The 20,991-nt window shown below is 45.4% G+C and overlaps 2 protein-coding genes across 6 annotated transcripts in view; one reads left to right on the top strand and one right to left on the bottom strand.

Annotated features, from left to right (window-relative positions):
* kcnt1a (potassium sodium-activated channel subfamily T member 1a) overlaps positions 1–9,762 on the top strand; it is a 72,471-nt gene extending 62,709 nt beyond the window's left edge. Inside the window, exons 27-33 of one of the 3 annotated variants that reach the window (XM_049019713.1) lie at positions 488–571; positions 690–815; positions 2,869–3,160; positions 4,681–4,743; positions 6,429–6,440; positions 7,187–7,271; positions 7,348–9,762. In XM_049019713.1, coding sequence (XP_048875670.1) covers positions 488–571; positions 690–815; positions 2,869–3,160; positions 4,681–4,743; positions 6,429–6,440; positions 7,187–7,271; positions 7,348–7,471 — 786 coding nt within the window. In that variant the 3' untranslated portion in view covers positions 7,472–9,762. The remainder of the gene's footprint in view (positions 1–487; positions 572–689; positions 816–2,868; positions 3,161–4,680; positions 4,744–6,428; positions 6,441–7,186; positions 7,272–7,347) is intronic. The other 2 variants (XM_049019710.1, XM_049019711.1) reach the window with 2 other exon arrangements.
* Positions 9,763–11,671: 1,909 nt separating this feature from the next.
* The window catches only part of LOC125746087 (calmodulin-regulated spectrin-associated protein 1-B-like), a 36,231-nt gene continuing 26,911 nt past the window's right edge, over positions 11,672–20,991 (bottom strand). For 2 of the 3 annotated variants that reach the window (XM_049019709.1, XM_049019707.1), the window contains 9 exons: positions 19,822–19,913; positions 19,461–19,545; positions 16,658–19,088; positions 16,209–16,345; positions 15,541–15,749; positions 14,907–15,009; positions 14,005–14,120; positions 13,681–13,799; positions 11,672–13,498 (listed from right to left, as the gene is read on the bottom strand). In XM_049019709.1, the coding sequence (XP_048875666.1) occupies positions 13,202–13,498; positions 13,681–13,799; positions 14,005–14,120; positions 14,907–15,009; positions 15,541–15,749; positions 16,209–16,345; positions 16,658–19,088; positions 19,461–19,545; positions 19,822–19,913 (3,589 nt within the window). In that variant the 3' untranslated portion in view covers positions 11,672–13,201. The remainder of the gene's footprint in view (positions 13,499–13,680; positions 13,800–14,004; positions 14,121–14,906; positions 15,010–15,540; positions 15,750–16,208; positions 16,346–16,657; positions 19,089–19,460; positions 19,546–19,821; positions 19,914–20,991) is intronic. The other variant, XM_049019708.1, reaches the window with a different exon arrangement.

Below are 20,991 nucleotides of genomic sequence, written 5' to 3' on the forward strand. Positions count from 1 at the left end.
ACAGAAAAAATTCTGTTCTGGAAAATTATTACACCCCCAGATTTCTCTGTCACACAGTCCTGTTCTTCATTTAATACATTAGTGCGCTACGTTTAAAATTAATTAGTCAAATGGAAACTGATCTATGCTGTAGATCTGTACAAGAGCTTTAGGAGAGCATGAAAAGCCATCAAGCTGCCTGTAAGTCCTTCCTTATTAACACTGCAAAGATCAAACTCTGTGGTCTGTCAGCTGAATCACTCTGGCATCACCTCTCTGTGAAGATAATTAATTTCATCATGCAATCACGCCCAAAATTAAATTATTTTTCTCCCCTCACATTTTATATGAAGATCAACAGTGCCCTCTAGAGCTTGATTTATGTATTACACAGAAATAAGCAAACTGCATCTGTCTGGTCGTATGTTTAAATCATTACATTTATTCCCAAGCAATGTCAATGGAAGGCGGTGGAATTAACGGTTGGTTTCTTTCTATTGGCCAACAGTCCTTTGTGAAGGACTACATGATCCCAATTGCACGGCTGCTGTTAGGCCTGGACACCACACCTGGCTCAGGATACCTGTGTGCTGTAAGTAGAGTCTTCGGTACCAACATGTATGAAACCATGATATGCACATCATTACATACACACATGCATGCAAAATGTATGACGCATTCAATTACGGATTTGCTCTGATGTTATCTAGATGAAAATTTCAGAAGAGGAACTCTGGATCCGGACTTACGGGCGGCTGTTTCAGAAGCTTTGCTCCTCCAGCGCGGAGATCCCCATCGGGATTTATCGGACTGAGTCGCACATATTCTCCTCAGAGGTAAGGTGGAGAGGAAGAATTCACTCAGCAGGTCAGCCATCCAGCTCCTCAGACACGTGCTTAAAACAGCTGCAGCGATGAGTCCAACGCAGTGCAATTAAAGTCTCAAAATGCATTTTTTCACCTTGCTGGATGGTAATCAAGTTCTTCTGATGAATAGTCATAGCAAGACCTCATTCTGAGGTGAATAGTAGATGAGTTAGTCAACGTTTTTAGTAGAATATATTAGTCGTTTCGCTCATTTATTTACCTTAATTAGCTTTAAACCAAATTCCGAGTCCATCAAATCCCATGTGGGCTTCATGGTTGATCATGGCGTGTCCTGTGAACTCAGTTGACCCGCTGCATGTCTCTGCTGACGTTAAGAGGGGTCATTGACTGATGGCCTTTGAGTCCCAGCTACAGAGCTACTGTTTCTCATTATACAACTACTGGTCCTCATTATAAAGCTATTATTCCTCATTATAAAGTTACTTTTCCTCATTATATAGACACTGTTCCCCATTACATAGCCACTGGTCCTCATTTTAAAGCAGGGATTCTCAAACTTCTCAAACACACAAGGTTTGGCTGTTGAACGTTACAGTGTGTTGACCGTCCACTGGGGGAGCCCGATGGGCCAGGTTTCTGCTCCATCCCATCAAAAAGCATGGACTGCCTGTGGGTCCCTGAGGACTGGGGAACACTGCCCTAGAGCAATATACTTTGCTCACATTTGTAGATGTTTGATTGAACAAGGTGATGATTCAAGTTGCCTTAGCTAAAGAGGAGCTGGACTGCACTGGCAGTGCCCAGTCATGCCGAATCACTCCAGATGCCCCGGGTACGTGCTGCAGTCCTCAGCGACACCATGAGGCTCCTCCACCAATAATTTCCTTCATCATTCATCACCTCCTGAACACTGGGCCTTGAATGCAAGTGTGCTGTAACATCTTTCTGATTGTATTTACACTGCAGAAGATTACTACATTTCACAGGTTATTATTGGAAGAGCTCGTTTTTCAGCCGCTATCCCCAAAAGACTTGTATCTCACTCCCGGACATCTGTGGGGTCACAAACAGACGTCTTATTCCTTCTTGATTGAAGCGGTTTAGCAGTGCCTCAGCAAATGTGGATCACATTTATTTATTTATGACAAACTGCTACGGAGATTATCTTGGCTCTTGGTCATTATACAAAGCAGCAGCTGCCTGTCTTGTTTAAGAAAATGAAATACCTGACTTCTGCTGAACCCTAGTCGCTCGACTATCATTGCACTCCTCACCCTTTCATTGATGGGACTCCAAGGCTAAAACTGCCACGGTGTATCTGTGTTTAACCTGCTCCCATAATGCACTGCCTCAGGCTGATCTCATTCTGAATCAATAGTAGTGAATACTACAAGCTTCATTGGCTGACTTCACCCACAAGATGCTCATTAACACCAATCATATAATAGTGTCCAATCCAAGCATTTGCCTAATTCTCAGCTGATACAATCCCCCAGGAACTCCAAGCTGTTGACATGTACATAACAATACAGACAGAGTTTACCTGCAAGGAAATAGTTCAAAAGTGCATACATTTTCAAAGGACATTCACACCAGAAGCTTGACAGAAATTCTTATATCGCCTCTGAAATGTATGGTGATAAACGTACCTGCTCAGAATCCCCGGTGACGGCTGTATGTAGCATAGCTCTGCTCCCTGTCACCTCCTGTATGAGCCAGTTTGATGGCAGCAGTCTCCGTTCAGCAGGGGTGTATACAAGGACAGGGAACAGGACCCAGCGGAAAGCTGATTGGCTCCCAGAGTACCCTCTCCCCTGTCACTCACCGCTTCAAGACATTTCATTGGTTGGTGCCTCTGTATAAATGGTGGTCCCTCTTATACCCCGCACTTTAATAAAATCCTAGAATCGCCCCTGCCCTTCAGGGAGACCAGGGTCAGGAAGTCCTTCAAGACTTGCACCTGCTTTAAATGAACAAATTGTTGAACCAGGAAGGTCACAGTTATTCCTGGCTTCTGTGGATGTGCAGTCAGGTCTGTCGTGGGGATTGTTCCCGCTCGCAGGTGTCCATTAACGTGGACGAGCGTGAGGATGCCAAGGAGCGGCACGAGTCCTGGAAGGAGAAGGGCACCCACCGGAACTCGACGGGCAGCGACCAGTCAGAGCACCCTCTGCTGCGGAAGAAGAGCATGCAGTGGGCGCGGCGCCTGAGCCGCAGGAATCCCAAGCCGGGGAGCCGCGCCGAGCGCATCACGCAGCAGCGGCTCAACCTGTACCGGCGCTCCGAGCGGCAGGAGCTCTCTGAGCTGGTCAAGAACCGCATGAAGCACCTGGGGCTGCCCACCAACGGATACGGTGAGCTGGACCGTGCCGGGCTGGACCGTGCCAGGACCGGACGCCCTGCGCCCTCTGTACGCCTCACACGTTTCCCGTAATAGCAGAGCAAGATAATGGGACATCGACCAAAGCATGTTTTTTTGCCATTATGATGTCACCGTGATTTAGGCCATTATTCCCCAATCTGATCCTTGGGGACCCACAGTCTGTCCATGTTTTTGCTCCCTCTGAGCTCCCTGCCAGACAGTCCTCATTTTTGCTCCCCCTCCCAGGAGGTAGGAGAGAGAGCAAAACTATGGACTCACTGTGGGTTGCTGAGGACCAGATTGGGAAACGCTGATTGAGACAAAGAGGAGATGCTTTTTTAGCATGAATCCTGTAAAATAAGCACAGTTGAACCCTCTTTACAACATTAATACTTTTCATTTACATGAATTCCAAATTCAGATGCTAAATTGTTTTGAACAGAAATGCTTAGATATTGAGGAGATCTCTTTTGGCCATCTACCAACTGTGTACTTCCAGGATGTTTTAATGAATCAGTAGGAGGAGGAAGGAACCTTTTCACTCCCAAGCTTGCTAAGAAATCACTGCTTCAACAGCATAGTGTGCCATACACCAGCATTTAGTGGTCCTGTTTGTTCAGGGTTTCGCTGTCAACGTCTGCCTATCTGTGACTTCCCATAACTTGTCCCATGATGTCATCTTCATACCATCCACACTGGTCAGGGTTAGGTTGGAGCCCATCTCAGGCACCATGGCACTAAACTAGGGAACACCCTGGATGGGATACGTCTCATAATGTTGTTATTCTTTGTGCAGTCGTTCGTGTTTCAACTGGTTCTAACGTAGTCGTGTTAAGCTGTGATTGTTTTTCCTGCTGTACATATTGATGGTGGGTAGTGTTGCCGGTTAGCGATCATAGACTAATTTCTTGCAACAGGTAACTAGATTTGTGTGTTGACTTTAAAAGAATTTTTGAATTGTCTTTAGAAGCAGCGCAATCATATTGCCTACATTTAACCCCAATATCTTTCATTGCATGGAACGTTTTTATGACGCTTTCCTGAACATATTGGTTGATATGTGTATTGTTAGGAGCCCTGATACCCCTATTGTTACCCTTCTTTGTTCAGTACTATTCCGAGGTGCACACTGCCAGTGCATCCCCCACCTTTATTGGTGTAGTTCTGCACAGAACAATCAGCTTCATCATGACCCAGGTGCTTTTGAAACACGCTGGACTGCAGCCTGTCAGAAACTGGCATTGCTACTTTAAACCAGTATCTATAATGTTTTTCTGCCATTTTTTTCCTCAGGGGACCCTCAGACGGTCCGCAGTTTGCTCCCTCCCAAATCCCGGTAGGAGCAAAAACATGGACTGTCTGGGGGTCCCCGGGCACCGGGTTGGGGGGACTCCGCTCCACACTGTTCCTTTTGCTGAAACTGCTGAAATCTGCTGCTTGCCTGACTTGCCTTTTCTCTTTCTTCCTCTCCCCCTGTTTGTCTATCCTTTGTTTTTTCTCTGCTGTCCGCAGAGGATGTAGCTAATTTAACCGCAAGCGATGTGATGAATCGGGTAAACCTAGGATATTTGCAAGGTAATTTTCCACCGGTACTGGAGCTGTATTCCGTAGGTAGCATCGGTCGGATGAGTCCGCCGGCAGCTTTCCATTGGAATTCCACGATGGGAAGCAAAATGACAAACACATTGGATGCTCGATCCAGCTGGCCTTGTCATTTTTGTCTGTGATCTAGCTGAGGGGTTCCCAGCCCGGCCCCTGGTGGACCGCCGTCTATTCAGCCGTGGGGTTTGCCAAAGTTGGGGTTGGGGATTCCTGGTCTATTATTTCATCACCCTTCCAAGTTCAGAGCAATGAAAAGCAGAAACAGGACATATCCCATATCCCCCGGTTGTCTGATCTCCTACAATATTCATGAGTATAAACTGGAATACACACTGCGTCTGATTTGACCTTTTATTACATGCCTGTTAGATGTTAGTTGTTGGAACTCTTTATAAGTGACATTTGAATGCAGTGTTATGCATCCTGTAGAAAGTGTGGATGCTCTTGTTCCATTCATTTTCTAGTCCTTTTTCTAAGCCCTTGTAAATCTGTAGTATAACTTCCTGCATTCTGTACCCTGTAGTCTATATATTAAGAGGTAGAAGCCTATATCTTTAAAAAGCCTGTATGTTTAATTCTTAGTTGAACTCTTACTTCCATATTATTACTTTCATTGAAACAGAGGAACAGTCCCTTAAACAGGAGTACAAATGGCCAATTCTTATATATATATTTTCACCATACAGATATTAGGGAGAACAATATGCCCCAAACAGGTATGAGAAGCAGCACAGTCAATGACTCTCAAGCTCCTTTAAGGGAAGAATGTTGTTATTCTGTAGAGCTCAGAATGTGTTATTCATGGTGGATTTAGTGCATCACACTAGATGTCAGAATGCTACAATCCCTGAATAAGCTTTGTATTTCACTGTTGTGATTTGCTTATCAAATTTAGCGTTAAATATGTCTATTATACCCCAAAACATTATACTTCATTTCAGAGTTATAGGTTTTAGTGTCTATTGGGAATTCCCTGTGCTACACACACCTACTCTGTATTTTATACTGTTTTGCATCATGTTCTTACTTTGAGACTGCTACTAGTCTGTTTGTTCCCAGAGTACCCTACTTGTTATTTTGACATGGCTCTAATGAGTTGGAAGATTACGAGGTCGGCAGCTGAGGGAATAAGACTTTAGCTTTTAATACTCTTCTAGTTATCATTTGGCCAGATCCTTTAACTTTCAGTCCTTTGCTCAAGGTTACAACACAGGTGCCCCCCCCCGAAGTCATCCCTCCACCCTTGTACCAGGAACATTCTTTCTGAGCCTAGAGACACGCCTTGATGAATCATTTCCACACAACTATCTCGCATCATGATCTTAATTGTATGGAGTGCCGGGAGCATGCTTAACCTGTGCCAGTAAAGCCGGCGGCCTGCTCATTTGGCATCTGAGCTGACGTTCATGCTAGGTGTCTGATGCGGATGCCAGGAGACGCACCATTGTTTGAAAGGCGTGCCCTTGTGTTTGCATGACGACTTGGCTTCCTAGCCCCGAATGCAGGCAGGACTTGACTGATCCGGACACGGCCTGCATGCTTCAGCATGGAAAGGTTTCCAGTCGCATGTGCCTCGTGTCAGGCTAACACCCTGTCAAGTAACAGCCAGAACTTCTTTCTCTTTTACCACTTCCCACCCCCCACACCGGCACTGTAAGTGGCGCACACAGGTGGGTTTGGAGAAGTTAACACACGTCCCTACAGCAAGTTTCAGCTACGAATCTCTTTAGGTGCACTGCCTATTTACAGTTACACAAGTAGGGCACAGCACTCTGGGAAATTTCCCTGCACTGATGATTCCCATGAAAATCGTAGCCTTATTCATTTCGAAAATATTTCCGCAAAATATCAGACCTCTAGCTCATAAAACCCAGCTATGAGGAACCTTTATGTGCTATAGAAAACTGACCTCAACTCCATTCACTTGACTTTAGTTACTTTGAAAAATTCCAAGAATTCTTCTGTAAAGTCTAAATTTGCGATTTTGACACACTTAATCTATTCCTAGACAGCCCAGCTCTGAGGAACCTTTATTTATCCTCTTGGGAGTTTTACTTACACAAGACATCTGATTGGTTAGTCCCGCCTCCTCTACAGTCTGGTTGGTTCTCTCTGCCCTCAGAACACTTTTGTGTAAGTAAAATTCCCATGAGCTCCATATATTCTGGGGGCCTTTTGAGCTGTGGTGGAGTCACCGAAGCTACTTTAGAGCAATCTGTCAATAAAAAAAAACAACACTGCCTTTAATCACTTATGACATTCCAGTGTTCTCCTGAGATTTTGTAATAGGTGGTTCTCCAACATCTCACTGCTTAATTCCTAACGTTGTGTTAGTTCACTTTAGAGGAACGTTTTTCTGAGCATTTTGGTCGCCATTAATCCATGGCACGCCTTGACAAATGTGTCCCACTTACAGATGAGATGAACGACAACCAGAACACGTTGTCCTATGTCCTGATCAACCCCTCACCAGACACCAGGCTGGAGCTCAATGACATTGTGTAAGTGGCCAGCACATTAGCGCCGGGCTTCCATACGGAATGAGGCTGAGACCTTCATTACTTTAACATGACGCAGGTACCTGATCCGCCCGGACCCGCTGGCACACGTACCTGAAGAGTCGGCCCCACCCTCAACCAAGACCAACGTGCGCATGAAGCAGGAGCTCGGGATGGAGACCAAAGACGAGACTCAGCTCTGAGTGCCCTGGCCCAGCTCAACAAGCAACTAACCCCCCCTGATCTCCCACAACTCTTTCCTGATGGACCCAGTCTGAGACTAACAAGCTGCTAGATGCAGGGAGATGGCGTGCTTGCTCTAGATGTGCATGGTCTACAGACATTTATGGCTGGGTGCCCTGTGCTGGGGCAGGTGAGCCCTCTCTTTGTGGGGGGGGGACACAAAGAATAAGGCTGCATTCAGGGATCAGGCTTTTCCGAGAGCCTGGGAACATTCTTTCATTCCTCTATTGAAAATGGTTCTAGTGTTATCCATCTCCCATGAAATCAGAACCCAAACACACAATATTTGGTGTTGGTTCAACCAATATGCTAAAAAAAGAGATTTTTTTTTTAGTTGTTCTCCATGCCAATAGAAATGTTTTTTTTATTTTATTTTTGTAGTGCTTAGTCAAAATCAGCTTGTTTAATACAGCTATAGACTTTCACTGAAGCAAATAATGTTATTTCTCTCGCAAGACCCCGTGTCAGACACTATGTTCTTCATAAGCCATTGTTATAGGTCTGTAATATAAGATATTAGTGCATTTGTTAGGCTTTTAGTTAGCATTTTTTTAACAGTGAGATGCTCTTTAACAGTGCACTCTTGCAACGGTGAGGAGAACCATGTGATTCGGGAATGGGGAGGGAGAGGAACATTTTACTGGGAATTTGTTTTCAGGACCAACAGAGAATGGACAGTGTGTGGGGGGGGTCAAAATTGCACACGCAAGACACCGAGAATGAAGGAATGAGGGAGTCAGGGATGAAGGAAATCAAGGGCATGGAAGCTGTAGGGACAGCGTAAATAATCGTAGCGCATGGGGTAGGCAGCTGTAACACTAACCCCAAAACCTTCGGCTCCCACCTCTATCATGAAATAACGACACCCCCTCCCCCCAGCCCCCATAAACAACTCCATAATCATTAGGGCCACTGCAAGCGCAAAGAATACATTTTTTTTTTGTGCATAGTCTTATTCTTTAACCCCAACCCTTCGGTTCAGTTTTGAGCAGTATGCTCAGGTATGTGATTCCTTTGATGCTGTAACCTGCTCTTCTGTTGCCGTTCACGTGGATCCCGGAGGATGCTACACAGGGCATTACCGATCCGCTCTCCTGCAGCCCCAACTCAGGCTTCGTCTTGGACAGCTCAGTGTCAAGGACTGAGGCTGTAGGAAAGCGGTATGTTAGTATCTGGTAGTTTTAACCGGGTGGTTTGGAATCGGAATTCTGCAAAGCAGGTTTTTGTAGCATTGTTGCTACCGATGCTGTATTACCATTTTTAAATGAGAGATTCACTTTGCATATCACAATATGCATATTATAATATCCAGTGGCTTGTCATAAACTTAAATGACGCCACGCTGAGATCCGCTATTACAGAGAAACGGCTCCTTTTCGGTTTGGGTTTGCCGCCTGCGAGTCCTTCATTCTGGGAACACATGCCGAAGCCAAAAGGGACGCGAAGCCAAGTGAATTCAGTACAAATGGGGAAAATGTTTACTAAAGTGCCCTGAGGGGAAGTTTAAGAACATTTACATGGAATTCTTTCTCTCCCCCACTGTGTTTGAAAACCACCAAGTGGCACTGAATCGCTTACAAATCGTGCCATTTTAGTATTATGTTTGTCTTTATGTTGTGGCTTCACCTGTTATCTCTGCAATATTTTGATGTGCTATAATTCTTCACTGCACATTTTGGTGGTATAAGTCTTACCCCCTTCATCTAGAAGGAAACAGGATATAGGATGTAAGTACGACGATATTGCTGCTGTAAAACACTGTAAAATAAAAAAAAAACACGTTCTATCAGAACATAGTTTACATTAATTAGAGTAACATACAGTGGAATGGTTTGTTTGATATACTACATTTGACAGTTTTACATTTATTAAAAGAATTTCTGTAATTGTATACATTTGTATTTTGCAATGGTAATATAGTTGGTGTAAGATACGTACGTGAATGTTTGCAGAGGGGGGCTTCTTCTGGGGCTTTCTGTGGCGTTAACTGGGCCCAGTCTAACCAGTCTAAGCCTCACGAGAAACTCATACTAGGAAATCGGTTCAGACTCACAGATATTTTACAGTGACGCGGACGTTTACGTACGTTCGAACATTCAGTTTTGTGACAATTATACCTCACTTTATGCCTGTCACTGTTGAAAACTTGATTTGAGGAATTGCCTGGTGCGTTACAGAGAGGATTTATGAAGATAAAATTGTCCATTGCGATTGCTGTAATAAATGACGAACACTCGGACTTCTCTAATGATCCTAAGTGTTGAGAGTAATACTTGTTGGATAATAGCTACAGGATTATCGGTTAACAAACATGGCAAGATGGTGCCAAGTCAGGATGAATTTGATTTTGAGATCTGAAGTTTATATCACGTTAATATGTTTATAGAGTACAGTTTTATTCCCCATTTTTAATTGTTTGTATTTCTTTACTATAGAATATAGGAAAAAGGTAGAGTTTTGCAGTAATTCCAGTAATCATTCTAGATTTTATTGTATTTATTATATAATACCATGTACGGTTGGATTTGCTCTTACTGTGATATACTCATTATGTACTTTTTAAAAAGCAAAACCAGGACCCAAAGCCACGCTTGAAACTTTCCCTAACAGGAATTAAGCAGCCCAATGCACGCACAGCTCAAACTTCAATAAGCTACTTGTGTTTATGCGGGTTTGGGAAGAACAATTCTGCTGAACAAAGTTCATCTGTCCTTTAATATAAATGAATTATCCTACATTTCTTGGTTTTTGGCGGCATTGTCACACATGCGGTAAGAATGTCCTTTAATTGTTTGACTCCAGTGCGTTTTATTTAAAGCACTGAAACGGTTCTAAGAGTGCGATGAGAAAGCGCGACTTTTATGCCAAAACAATGGCACTAGACACATCCATTTTAACCCTTTAAGCCTAAAATTTTACAAAATTCATCCCATAGGGTCATTCATTGTAAATACCACAATTCCAAATTGTACTAAAAACAGAAATATATTTTGCTATATGTTGCATGAAGGAGCAAATAACTCTTTTGTCCTCCATGAAATGGGTATGATCACACTTGTGATTTAGTCAATACGATGGCAGCTGCCAAAACTGGACAGAAATGAACGAGGTGCCTGATCAGTTTGCCATCAGTCATGTCCTCTGATTACACATGTTCATCATAGATCATTTTCTCTGATACCCAGATTATATTGACCATTTCCACGACTACGCAGTTCTTTGTACAAATGGACACATAACTAAATCATATTAAGGAATGGAAAGTATGCAGTCATCCCCTTGGTTTGATGATGCATCTGAAGTTTAATCCATGATTATTTTCCGTTTAATAACCATAACTATCATATTTACTGAATGCATGCACATCTCAAATGTATATTTCACTATCGTATTAATAAAAAATAAAATTCAATATACCGCACGTGACATAGCTGTACACTTCATCACAAGAGTGGCAGAGCAGAGTGCATGACAGCCATTTCCCTGCATTTTACATTATTGTCATCTGAAGCACAAATATCTTTCCCTTTGGTGGTGGCAAATGAAAATAGAGACGAGAACATGGGCTGTGTGACAGAGGAATGACCCCCCTACCCATCAGCTGCTGCAGAGTCTGCTTATATCAGGCGTAGCTCTCAGCTCAGAGCTGCTTTACAAAGAGAAGTTATTTGGCCATTCTGTTCCATTTACCCCTGAAAGGGAACCTCCCTTCCACATTCAAAATTTGCCAAACCCACAGGAACTATTGCTCTCCTGCAGCCCTCACATGTAACATCTCCATGTCACGTCTCTCACCACGTCTTTGTTCCTTTGCGTGACTTTCCGAATGAAACCTGACAACTGTCGACAGCTCGGAAATCTGTGCTGAAGATTTTTCTTGTAGGAGTGTTTGTAATTATAAATGCATAAAATAAACTTTAAAAAGCAAAAAAAAGACTGAGTGCTCCAATTTCTCACGGTGCGAAGACATTTGGTGGCTGAGTCATCTTAACGCGAAATGCGGTATTCCTAGAACAGCGCCCTACCGGAGGACTTACCTGTCCTAACCCTGTCGTCGGAAAAATGGATCAGATTGAATTTAAGAACCATTTAAGAATCATTTAACGAGCCAATCATTGAATTTAACGAGCCAACTGAAAAAAATCAGCAGGGAGACGCGGAAAGCAAAAGAGGAAGTGGTGTCCTGCTTGTAATGTTTATTAAATTTCAGTGCTTCTCTTTAAAATAAATATATGGTAGTATAATATTAAAGAAATGAGGAAAAACAGCACAAGCATGAAAGCATGGTATCTGTCACGGGAAATAAATCCTAGCATGATCAATATTAATACCAATCTTTCAGTAAACATAAACCAAACATTATGTACAAAAATGGATATTTCAAAATATATGTACAAAATGCAGCAAATCATATTATCAAGTATTCTAAAGCCTTTCTTTGACATGTTTGAAAATACGAGAACAGCAGTAGCAATGGCTGACCGGGCTGCTTCACTCAGGAACTGACCTGTATGTTTTTGGTAGTGGATTTGGGGTCCAGCAATTAAAGAACCTGAATATACATTGATTTGAGAGATCGCTTTTTTCCTGCCATTTTCCTTTCTACTCTGACCAGAAATTAATGACACAGGGTAACATTATGGGATGCCGAGGCACACTTGAGCACAGGAGCTATCTGCATGAATGTCAGAGAGAGAGGGAGAAAGAGGACAACATCTCAAGACATACGCACCTTCAGAGAGCGAGTTTGAGCATTTGCATTAGTGTATAATCAAACAGCAATCCAACAAGTTAGCCATTGTGAATATATTAAATACTGTCACCCAAAAAATAAATAAATAGTACTATCAGTAACACACTCCTCATAACAGAGCACGTTCCTCAAAAAGTGGGGAAAAAATCCGTAGCTGGACAGTCAGTGTTGATTATGGTTACATTGCATGATAAAAGCATTAAAAATGTGTTCGAATGTCTCTCCTACTGAGCCAAATGCAGAAACATTGCTACTTCTAACAACGTTAGATTTACGTTATGAACACGTAACACCTGCTTTAAATATTTATACCACATATAAATAGAAAAAAGCAAACCACCATTGACAGGTCTTGCGCATCCCTTTCGTAGCCAAATAAAATTAAGGAGAAACCATATTAAAATTCCTGTTGTAGTTGAAAGCATTGAATACATAGAGGACAGTACCACAGCACTTGATGACCTACATATGTCCAGGCTCTTCTCAGTAAAGTTTCGAGCAGCATATTTTTGGACAGTTTTGGAAGGATGACAGTCACGACTTCTCCTGTCGTTATCGATGCATGCCAACAATCATCTTTCCGAGTAGATGCCCAGATCTCAGATCCTTGCATGTATAAGATGAGCCCCATGAATACAGCCGAATTCTTTAAAAAGTCACCGGTTAGAAAAAAAGGAAAAAAAACTCCACATGCAGAGGCCTGACTGTGAGAAAAGCCGGAGTGAAACAGACAGCAGCCCTGAAGAGATCACATTAAGATCCAGACGGCGTGCGCTCACCCGACGGCAAACAGGATTCCGTGTCACAGCAGGGCTCCTGAGTTCTCCACGGTCTTTGCGTGCGACTGGTTTCCCCGGGTTCTGCATGAGCACGGCAGCATGGATGTCAATGTGGGCTATCCAGGAGCGAGGACTGAACAGGGCTCAACCCCGCAGCCTCACTTCACGCTCTTCTTGGATAACACAGGCCTCTTGACCTGCCACAGGTGATTGTGGATGGTGAGAGCATCCACACTGACAGACACCGTCTTTGCTGGGATGACCGTAAACTGCTTGCGGTCTGAGCTGTACTTGTAGAGCTTGTCAATCATCTTCTTGCTGATGCACTTGGGTCCGGTGCCAGTGAGCTTAAGGATCTCTTCAGTATCAGGGAAGAAGGAGTACAGTGCCCGAAACTGGCAGCCGCCGTCCCGGAACAGGATCATGAGGTGGTTTGACTCGCACTTCTCCAGCTCCTACAGCAGGTAATTATTTCATTTAATTCAAAGGTTAAACTCCATGGGTTTCAGTCAAAACTGACACATACACACATAACTGAGCTTTTTACTGAGCCGATGCCCTCTGAGTTTGCCAACAAAACTATGTGGTGGTTTAAATGAAGACAAAGACGAGGCGATAAAGCGGAACGCATGCAAACCTCAAGGATGGAATTTTTCTGGGGCTCGTTGACCTTCCCAGCCAAGCAGCAGTGAGCAATGGCATTGTGGATTATCGGCTTGTTGGACTTAGCGCTGGGTTCCTTAAACAGCTTGGGGCCTACAGGACAAGAGATTGCAGCTGAACTGAATGATACTGCAGTGAAAAGATCAACACCAACATACAAAGAAAAACTTCCATTTATAATAAACTCAGCATTACCCTTTAAAGCCATTAAACAAAGCTGCCAAACATAAAAGTAGCAGCGCTACACTATTACAACGTAATGCCTGTCTTTGAGCATTCAGTAGGCACTGCAACTTACCACTGTACTCTGCCACGGATGTAATGGAGGAGGCTGTGGATCCGTTATCCCAATCCCGCTCGGTGTTGCGGCTGGCATTCCGACTTAGCACCGGGAAAGAGTCAATAGAGTCACCCCTATAATCAGATGAGAGGTTCACATCTAACTTGACTCCTTTTGGTTTAGTCTCAAGATAGTTTGCAAACTAGAGTACTGGGAACTTCATAGCGGGGGATGTGGGAGACACCACATCTGCATGACCACATCCCTTAACTTACTGACATCACTGATCCCATTACATCCCTGTTTTCAAAGACATCCGCATGGGCCACTCAGCAGAAGGGGAAAATGCTGTGATTCTCAGAGCAATAAAGCTTCTCCCGTGCAATTCAATTCACATCAGTTCCCAAGCCCATTGCTCAAATTTCAGTGGTAATTTGATGAACAAAAGAACTCAAATCATCCAAAAATAATACCTTCAAGTTACCCATATTCAAAGGTACCAAATGCATATTTAGCGAAACAATACATTTTCACATTTAAAGGTCAGTTTTTGGTTTCTTAGCAACCGAATTTCATAAACACATTATAGATAAATCCAAATTTCCAAAAATGAATCCATGTAACCTTAATAAATGTGATAATTCTATAATACACAAAAAACATTCAGCTTGCAAGTTTCATGACAAAAATCTGCATCACATGTAACTGCACTCAGAACGCTACAGAAAATTAAAGACACAAAGTTAATTAAAGTTACAGCAGCAGCATGTAACCACTCTCAATGAGTCACTGATGAAATGACATTGTGAAATATGATAGGGGTGGGGAAAGTCTGGTAAGAACAGACAAACAGAATGAATTGTTAGCTGTACTCTGAGCCGGGCGTCTATTTCAGAGGAAAGGTGCAGTGAGAGCCTCACCGCTGGGAGCCGGCTCCCCCGGAATTGACGCTCTCAGCTTCTGTAGTGGCGGCAGAGGCCAGTGAGAGACTGGAGCCAGACTGGGCACTGCTCAAGTTGTCAGCTGGGGAGGGGGCCACACAAAAAAATAAAAACAAAACACAAATCAGTTCAAAGCCATTAACAACTCTCACCTGCTGTTGAGACCATTTCACTCCTTTCTATTTACTTATTGTCTTAACATCTTGGCAAGACTTAAAACTTAAATTTAAGGTTTCTTGGCATCTCATACACTTTACAGATATTCCACTTAATTTACATACTCCGCCTAACACTTCCTATCACAGAAAAGGCACGAATTGACTGCAATACTCAGCAGTGGACTTTGGCACACAAATATGGATCGTTAACATGGCTTAGGTGCATCTGCAGCTAGACCCTATTGAAACGCAGCTCAAACTCGAAACGCACAGCATAGCATCACAGGAAACAGCACAATCTGCAGGTGACTGCAGGCAAGTCAGTCGATCTTTCAGTGCTAAGCTATTCTTCTGGCAGGTTAGTGTGTATATTGTCTTAAATCAGGAAACTGCACGTTCAGCTAGCGGCCACCCAGACGCACACCGTGCTGGAGAGGAGCGGAGCAGCCACTTACGGGTCGAGGAGCACTTGGAGTAGGTATCGCTGCTGGACTCTCCCCGGTGCACCGACTTGGGCCGCTGCTTCTTAGGCTTGCTCTTGGGCTTGGCCAGGCCCTGCTCCTCAATCATCTCCTGCTGCTTCCGCCTCAGGTACTCCTGCTTGATCAGCTCCCTCCGGGCCTTCTCCTCCTCCTTCCTGATTCGGTCTTCCTCTGCTTTTCGCCTGGGGACACACTCCGATTTACTCCTCCTGGAAAACACCCTTAACTAAGATGACCTGTACGACTCAGTCTGGTGAACTGGAATTCCCGCAAGCATGTTTAAAACTCCTGAGCTTCTGGCAGGGTGACATCGTGGATGTGACTGACTTTGACCTTGATCACAGTTTATACCTCGCTATTACCAAGCAAGCCCACTATTTCTTGTCAATAATGTTGGGCTGGGCAACATGGGTTGGGCAACCAGTGGACTTTGGACCCATAGAGATTTTTGTTCTCCCTACTTGGGGGTTTTTGGTTCCTCTCCTCCATCTCTTTCATGTCCGTCTTTCCTTTTCCCTGTTTTTCAATTATTCTCTATAAATGATACAGGAACTTTACGGCTGAGAGACTCTGAGGCGTCCTGGGTTAGTCTCTCCAAAGCCCCTCCCTGCCTCGCCCCCAGCCAGAGGCCCAGACGTTACCTGGACTCGTCCCGTTTCTGCTCCGACTCCAGTTCCAGCTGCTGCTTGCGTATCCGGGCCTCCTCGGCCTTGCGCTGCTGCTTCAGGAGAAACGCCGCCCGCTTCTTTGCCATCTCGTCCTCTGCCTTCTGCTCGTCCTGGGAAGCAGAAACACCGGCATTCGGACAAAACTACAAGGGAAGTTCCCTTCAATCCGCAACACCGCAAACAACCTGCACAAATATAAACGCAGGCGTGGAAGAGTCTGCTCAGGTGAAGTGACTTTAATCTCACCCCACCATGGACTATTTGTCATATTGGGGGGGGGGGGGGGGGGCATTTTACCACCAGTATCATAACTTAAACATGTCAATCAATCAACATACCTTTAAGTCAAGTGCTGTGCTGCGTCTCAGCCCAAGTATTAAGATAATCAGCAAAGCGCTGCGTCAGTGACGGCCATACAGTACCTTGAAGAAGAATCCCAGCACAGACTTCTGGTCTCCATCAGAAATATCAGCCGTAACGTCCCGGATGTCTGAGCCAGTGTCTTCTGGGTCCTTGAGGTCTGACAGATCCACCTCAATGAGGTGAGATTTGTTCTTGGAGACTTCCTCGGACGAAACATTCTCCTTCCCAGAACCATCGGAGGAATTCAGCTCTCGTTCCTTCAGGGAGCTGAACAGACATTCCTCGATATTACTAGGCTCCCTGGGAATGGCAGTTCGCTGGTTAGCCTCATCGTTGAGCCGGAAGGTCATGTTTCGGATAACGCCCCTCTCCAGAGAGGCGGCTGCCTCTACAGGTGCAGTGCTAGCGGAGATGCTGCCCTCCGACTCTCCCTTGGGGGTCCGGCCCCCAGAGAACTGCCTCAGGTGAGGGAGGGTCTCCACACTCTGGGTAGGGGTGATAATTCTCATGGCCTGCTTCCCACTCTCTTTTGGCAGTTTGAGTTCTGTGGGTTTTGACCGGGGACCACGGCCCGAGCTCAGCTTGGGGGGTTTGCGGACCACAGTAGAACCAGAGGAAGAGATGGGCTCCACAAAGTGCACGGCAGGGCGGATCTTGGGCTCAACGACATTGCTCTTCCCGTTGGCGAAGGTGCCGGTTGGGGTGGGCCCTGGGGAAAGAGCCGGACCCGGTGGAGGCGCCAGTGGAGCTGCTGTGGGTGACTGAACGTTCTGTTTCATTAGCAGATCCTGTTGCAGTGACAGCTGCATCATTTGCTGCTGAATGGCACTGATGGCCTCGTTCAGCATCTCGATGGAGCGGTTACACTCGTTCAGGTCCGGCTCTGTGCTGCCGTCTTCCAGCAGCAGGGCACTGTTGATCTTGTTGTCTATCTCTAGGGAGCTGGGAGATGTCGGAGATTCCATCGCCCATCGGACCTTGGCCTTTCCTTCCTGCCCATTCCTCTCTCTAGCCTTCCCCCTCAGCGCTTCCACGCAAGAGTCATCTTTCGACGAGACCTCTTTCTCGCCATTGACTTTCTGGTCTTCCTTCGAGTAGTGGTCTGACTTTAAGGGCTGGGGGAGGGTATCACTCTTGCCTTTCTTAACAATGTTTAGGAAGGCTGCCTTCCCCAGCTTGAGCCTCTGCCGGGCAGACAGCGATTCCATCTTCTTCTTCTGCATCTCAATGGCCCGTCGCTTCTCTTCCAGTTGCATGTGGAGCTGCACGAGCTCAGAGGCCAGCAGGTTGGCGCCATCCCTGCCCTGCAGCGTAGGGCTCTGCTCTCGCTTCTGCCTCCAGGTAGTCAGTGGCAGCTGGAAGCTCTCGGAGCCGTCGGGGGTCGTCTTCTGCGAGCTGCTGGTGCTGGAGCGGGCATCGTGGCCGCCGCCTTTCATCTGCCTGCGCTCGGCGAAGCTGGTCATGCGTGCGCTGCTGCTGGCAATGCTACTGGCCTGGGATATGGTGCTGAGACAGGGACTGGAGCGGCCACTCGCCCCGTCTTTGTCCTCATGCTCCCTCACCTTCATGTCCTCCTGCAGTTTGAGCGACTCTTCCTCTTCTGCCTCCCCTTCCGCCCTGTCCAGGCACTTCTGACGCGCCAAGAACAGCTCAGTGTCTTGCTCTTCCTCTTCAGACTCTGAGTCCTTGCTAATCTCCCAGGCTAAGGAGTTAGAGAAGGGGCTAGTCCTCACTTGGCCTGCCAGAGGGGTACTGTCGTCCTTGTCGGAAGCATGAAGGAAGAACCCGCAGGACTGCCCGCGAGATGAGAGGTCCATGCTGCTGATGACGTCCGGTTTGAAGGCACCAGAGCCACCCTCTGTAGGCAGCTCCTTAGGTTCAGGAAGAAACTCTGTACTAGAAATGGGGGTGAAGGTGTGATTGAGGTCATGGTTAGACCCAGATGAGGGGACTTTCCTCCGGGTGGAAGGTGTGGGTCCCTCAGTGCCTCTCCGGGAGGAGCTGCGAGACCTCACTTCACCGCATTCCTCCTCTTTGTTGAGGTTTATAGATTTCTCCTTTGCAGGTTTCAAAACAGCAGGCATCAATGGTTCTAAATAAAAGCTATCAGGTTGTGGTTCAATGGGGATCTCCTGCGGCCTCCTCCTGGGTGATCGTGCGGAAGAGGTCCTGGAGGAGACATTCTGGAGATCGAGGTTCTCGCGGCTGGGGTCACAGCCAGCATCGAGTCCTTTCTCAGACTTGATGATGGCCACCAGCTCCTCCTCCTCCTCATCATCCCTCACATTCACGTGTCCAAGCAGGCTATGCCCGCTGATGCCACGGGGCCCCAGATGAAACACCGGGCCACCTAACTGGTGACTGGGGGTGACGTTGAGCACGTTGGAAGCCAGGCTGTCCTTACTGATGGAACGGGCCAAACTGACGCTGTCGCCCGAGGCCAGGTCAGCGTCGCTGTCCGTGGCGTAAGGCGTGGGCTGTGACAGTGGTCTGGGAGAAAAACAGAGGAGAAATCACATCCAATTCTGCTCCAGAGGAGAACAGCAACAGGATACAATCAATATTGAATTTGACCACTACACTTTTCCTGTTAATGACAACACACATAATACCCAATATTTTAAAAAAATGACACATGGTGTGAATTACAATCAGATGTAACATCTTTTTTCCCCAATACAGAACCCTTTATCCACAGTATATAAGAAAGGACCATGCTAATTTGACATGTCCAGACCTACTAGGCTATTCACTGTTTGCTGAAGGTCATCAGCCAGGTGTAACAGAACGATGAACGCACTCCAAAAGAACAAATAACTACTTGGTAGTTGCAGTTTTAATGGGTCGACATTAGCTCCTCACCTCTGCTTCTTCTCAGTCCAGGCCATCACTGAGCCCCTGGGATGGCCATCTACTCGAGTTAGAGAATTGGAGCGGTTTCTCATATCTAGGAATGAATGCAGTAACAACTGATATGTAAGCTGAACTTTTAGCCTTCCTCAGACATAAGGCAGGTAGAGAGGAAGATACGACAAATAGCTTTAAGGAGGGGAACAATTTACATAACAGATTTTATATGCTTAGTAGAATTTACAACATACAATCGCTGTCAGTAATCCTTTAAAACTAAATGTTGATGAATACCAAAATGTAAATCTTCAAGCATTTCTTGTTCAGCCTTTCTACCACTAGAGGGCAGCAGTGACAACTGGACCGTGCTTACCAGACGCTGCCTCTCCTTGTAAGGATTTCTGCTGCCTCTGCCTCAGGGGGAGCAGAGGATGCGAGTTCCCCAGGGCAGGACTCCCTTTACTGCTACAAAGAAAAAGCGAACCTCAGCCAAATGTGGAACACGCAAGCTCGAGGTACAGCTTTTTCAGTACGATACCAACCAAAAATAAATTAAATAGGATGCGAGACTCGGCAAACAGGTGCCCTGTATTACATTCTTAGAAACCGCAATGCATACTCCCTGTCCAACATTTGGGAATAATCATTTTACTCAGAAGTAAAGTGGGTCCACAAGCTGGCCAAGTCAGAGCTCAGAGACATTTCCAGGTCAGAACTGAATCAGACAGAAATGATCTACCATTATGACCAAGATTCCACCTCATGGAACTGGTGTAGAGGAGACAGTAGAGTCAGCCAGTCACTGGAGCAGTTGGGGTTAAGGGCCTTGCTCAAGGGCCCAATGGTGGGATCACTCTGCTGACCACGGGATTTGAACCAACAACCTTCTGAGTCCCAAACCACAGTGCTGCCCCCACCCCCAAACAAAGTATTTTTAATGCCTTTTCATTAAATGCATAATTCTATATGCTGTTTTATAGTTTTGTTGTCTTTATGATTATTCTAAAATGCGGAGAATAGTACAAAAATCGTATGGGTAGGGGTGTGCCCGCTTATGATGGCTACCGCACACACGGAGCCATTCCACACAAATACATTTATGCTCCGGCCCGTCACAGCCATCAGCGACACAGAACATCTCACAGCTCTGATCTAACTGCGGCCAGACAGAGGCACACTGAGAACATACGATACGATGAACCCGCAGGATAAAAAAAATAATAAAAAATTTCCCTCCTTTATTCAAAGTGAATCCAATTAGCACACCATACTGGGAAATGAACAGGGGATGAACTACTAAGGATCGTGACCAGATCAAAAAAAATACTGCTTAAAATATGTACTCAGTTCAACAATGGGTTAAAGCAGCCCGACATTAGTGCTCAGCATGCTAATAGTATGGCCAAAACCAGCGAGTCTAAACATCTCAATCTTGCCTGTGCATGATGACAAGTAAGCAGCTATCGGAAATATGACTGTACAGACCTGGACAGACCCAATCCGCATGTAACAGGAAATTATCAAATCACCTGGAAACTGGGCC

The sequence above is a fragment of the Brienomyrus brachyistius genome, chromosome 7 (genome assembly GCF_023856365.1).
Source record: "Brienomyrus brachyistius isolate T26 chromosome 7, BBRACH_0.4, whole genome shotgun sequence".
Taxonomy (NCBI): Eukaryota; Metazoa; Chordata; class Actinopteri; order Osteoglossiformes; family Mormyridae; genus Brienomyrus; species Brienomyrus brachyistius.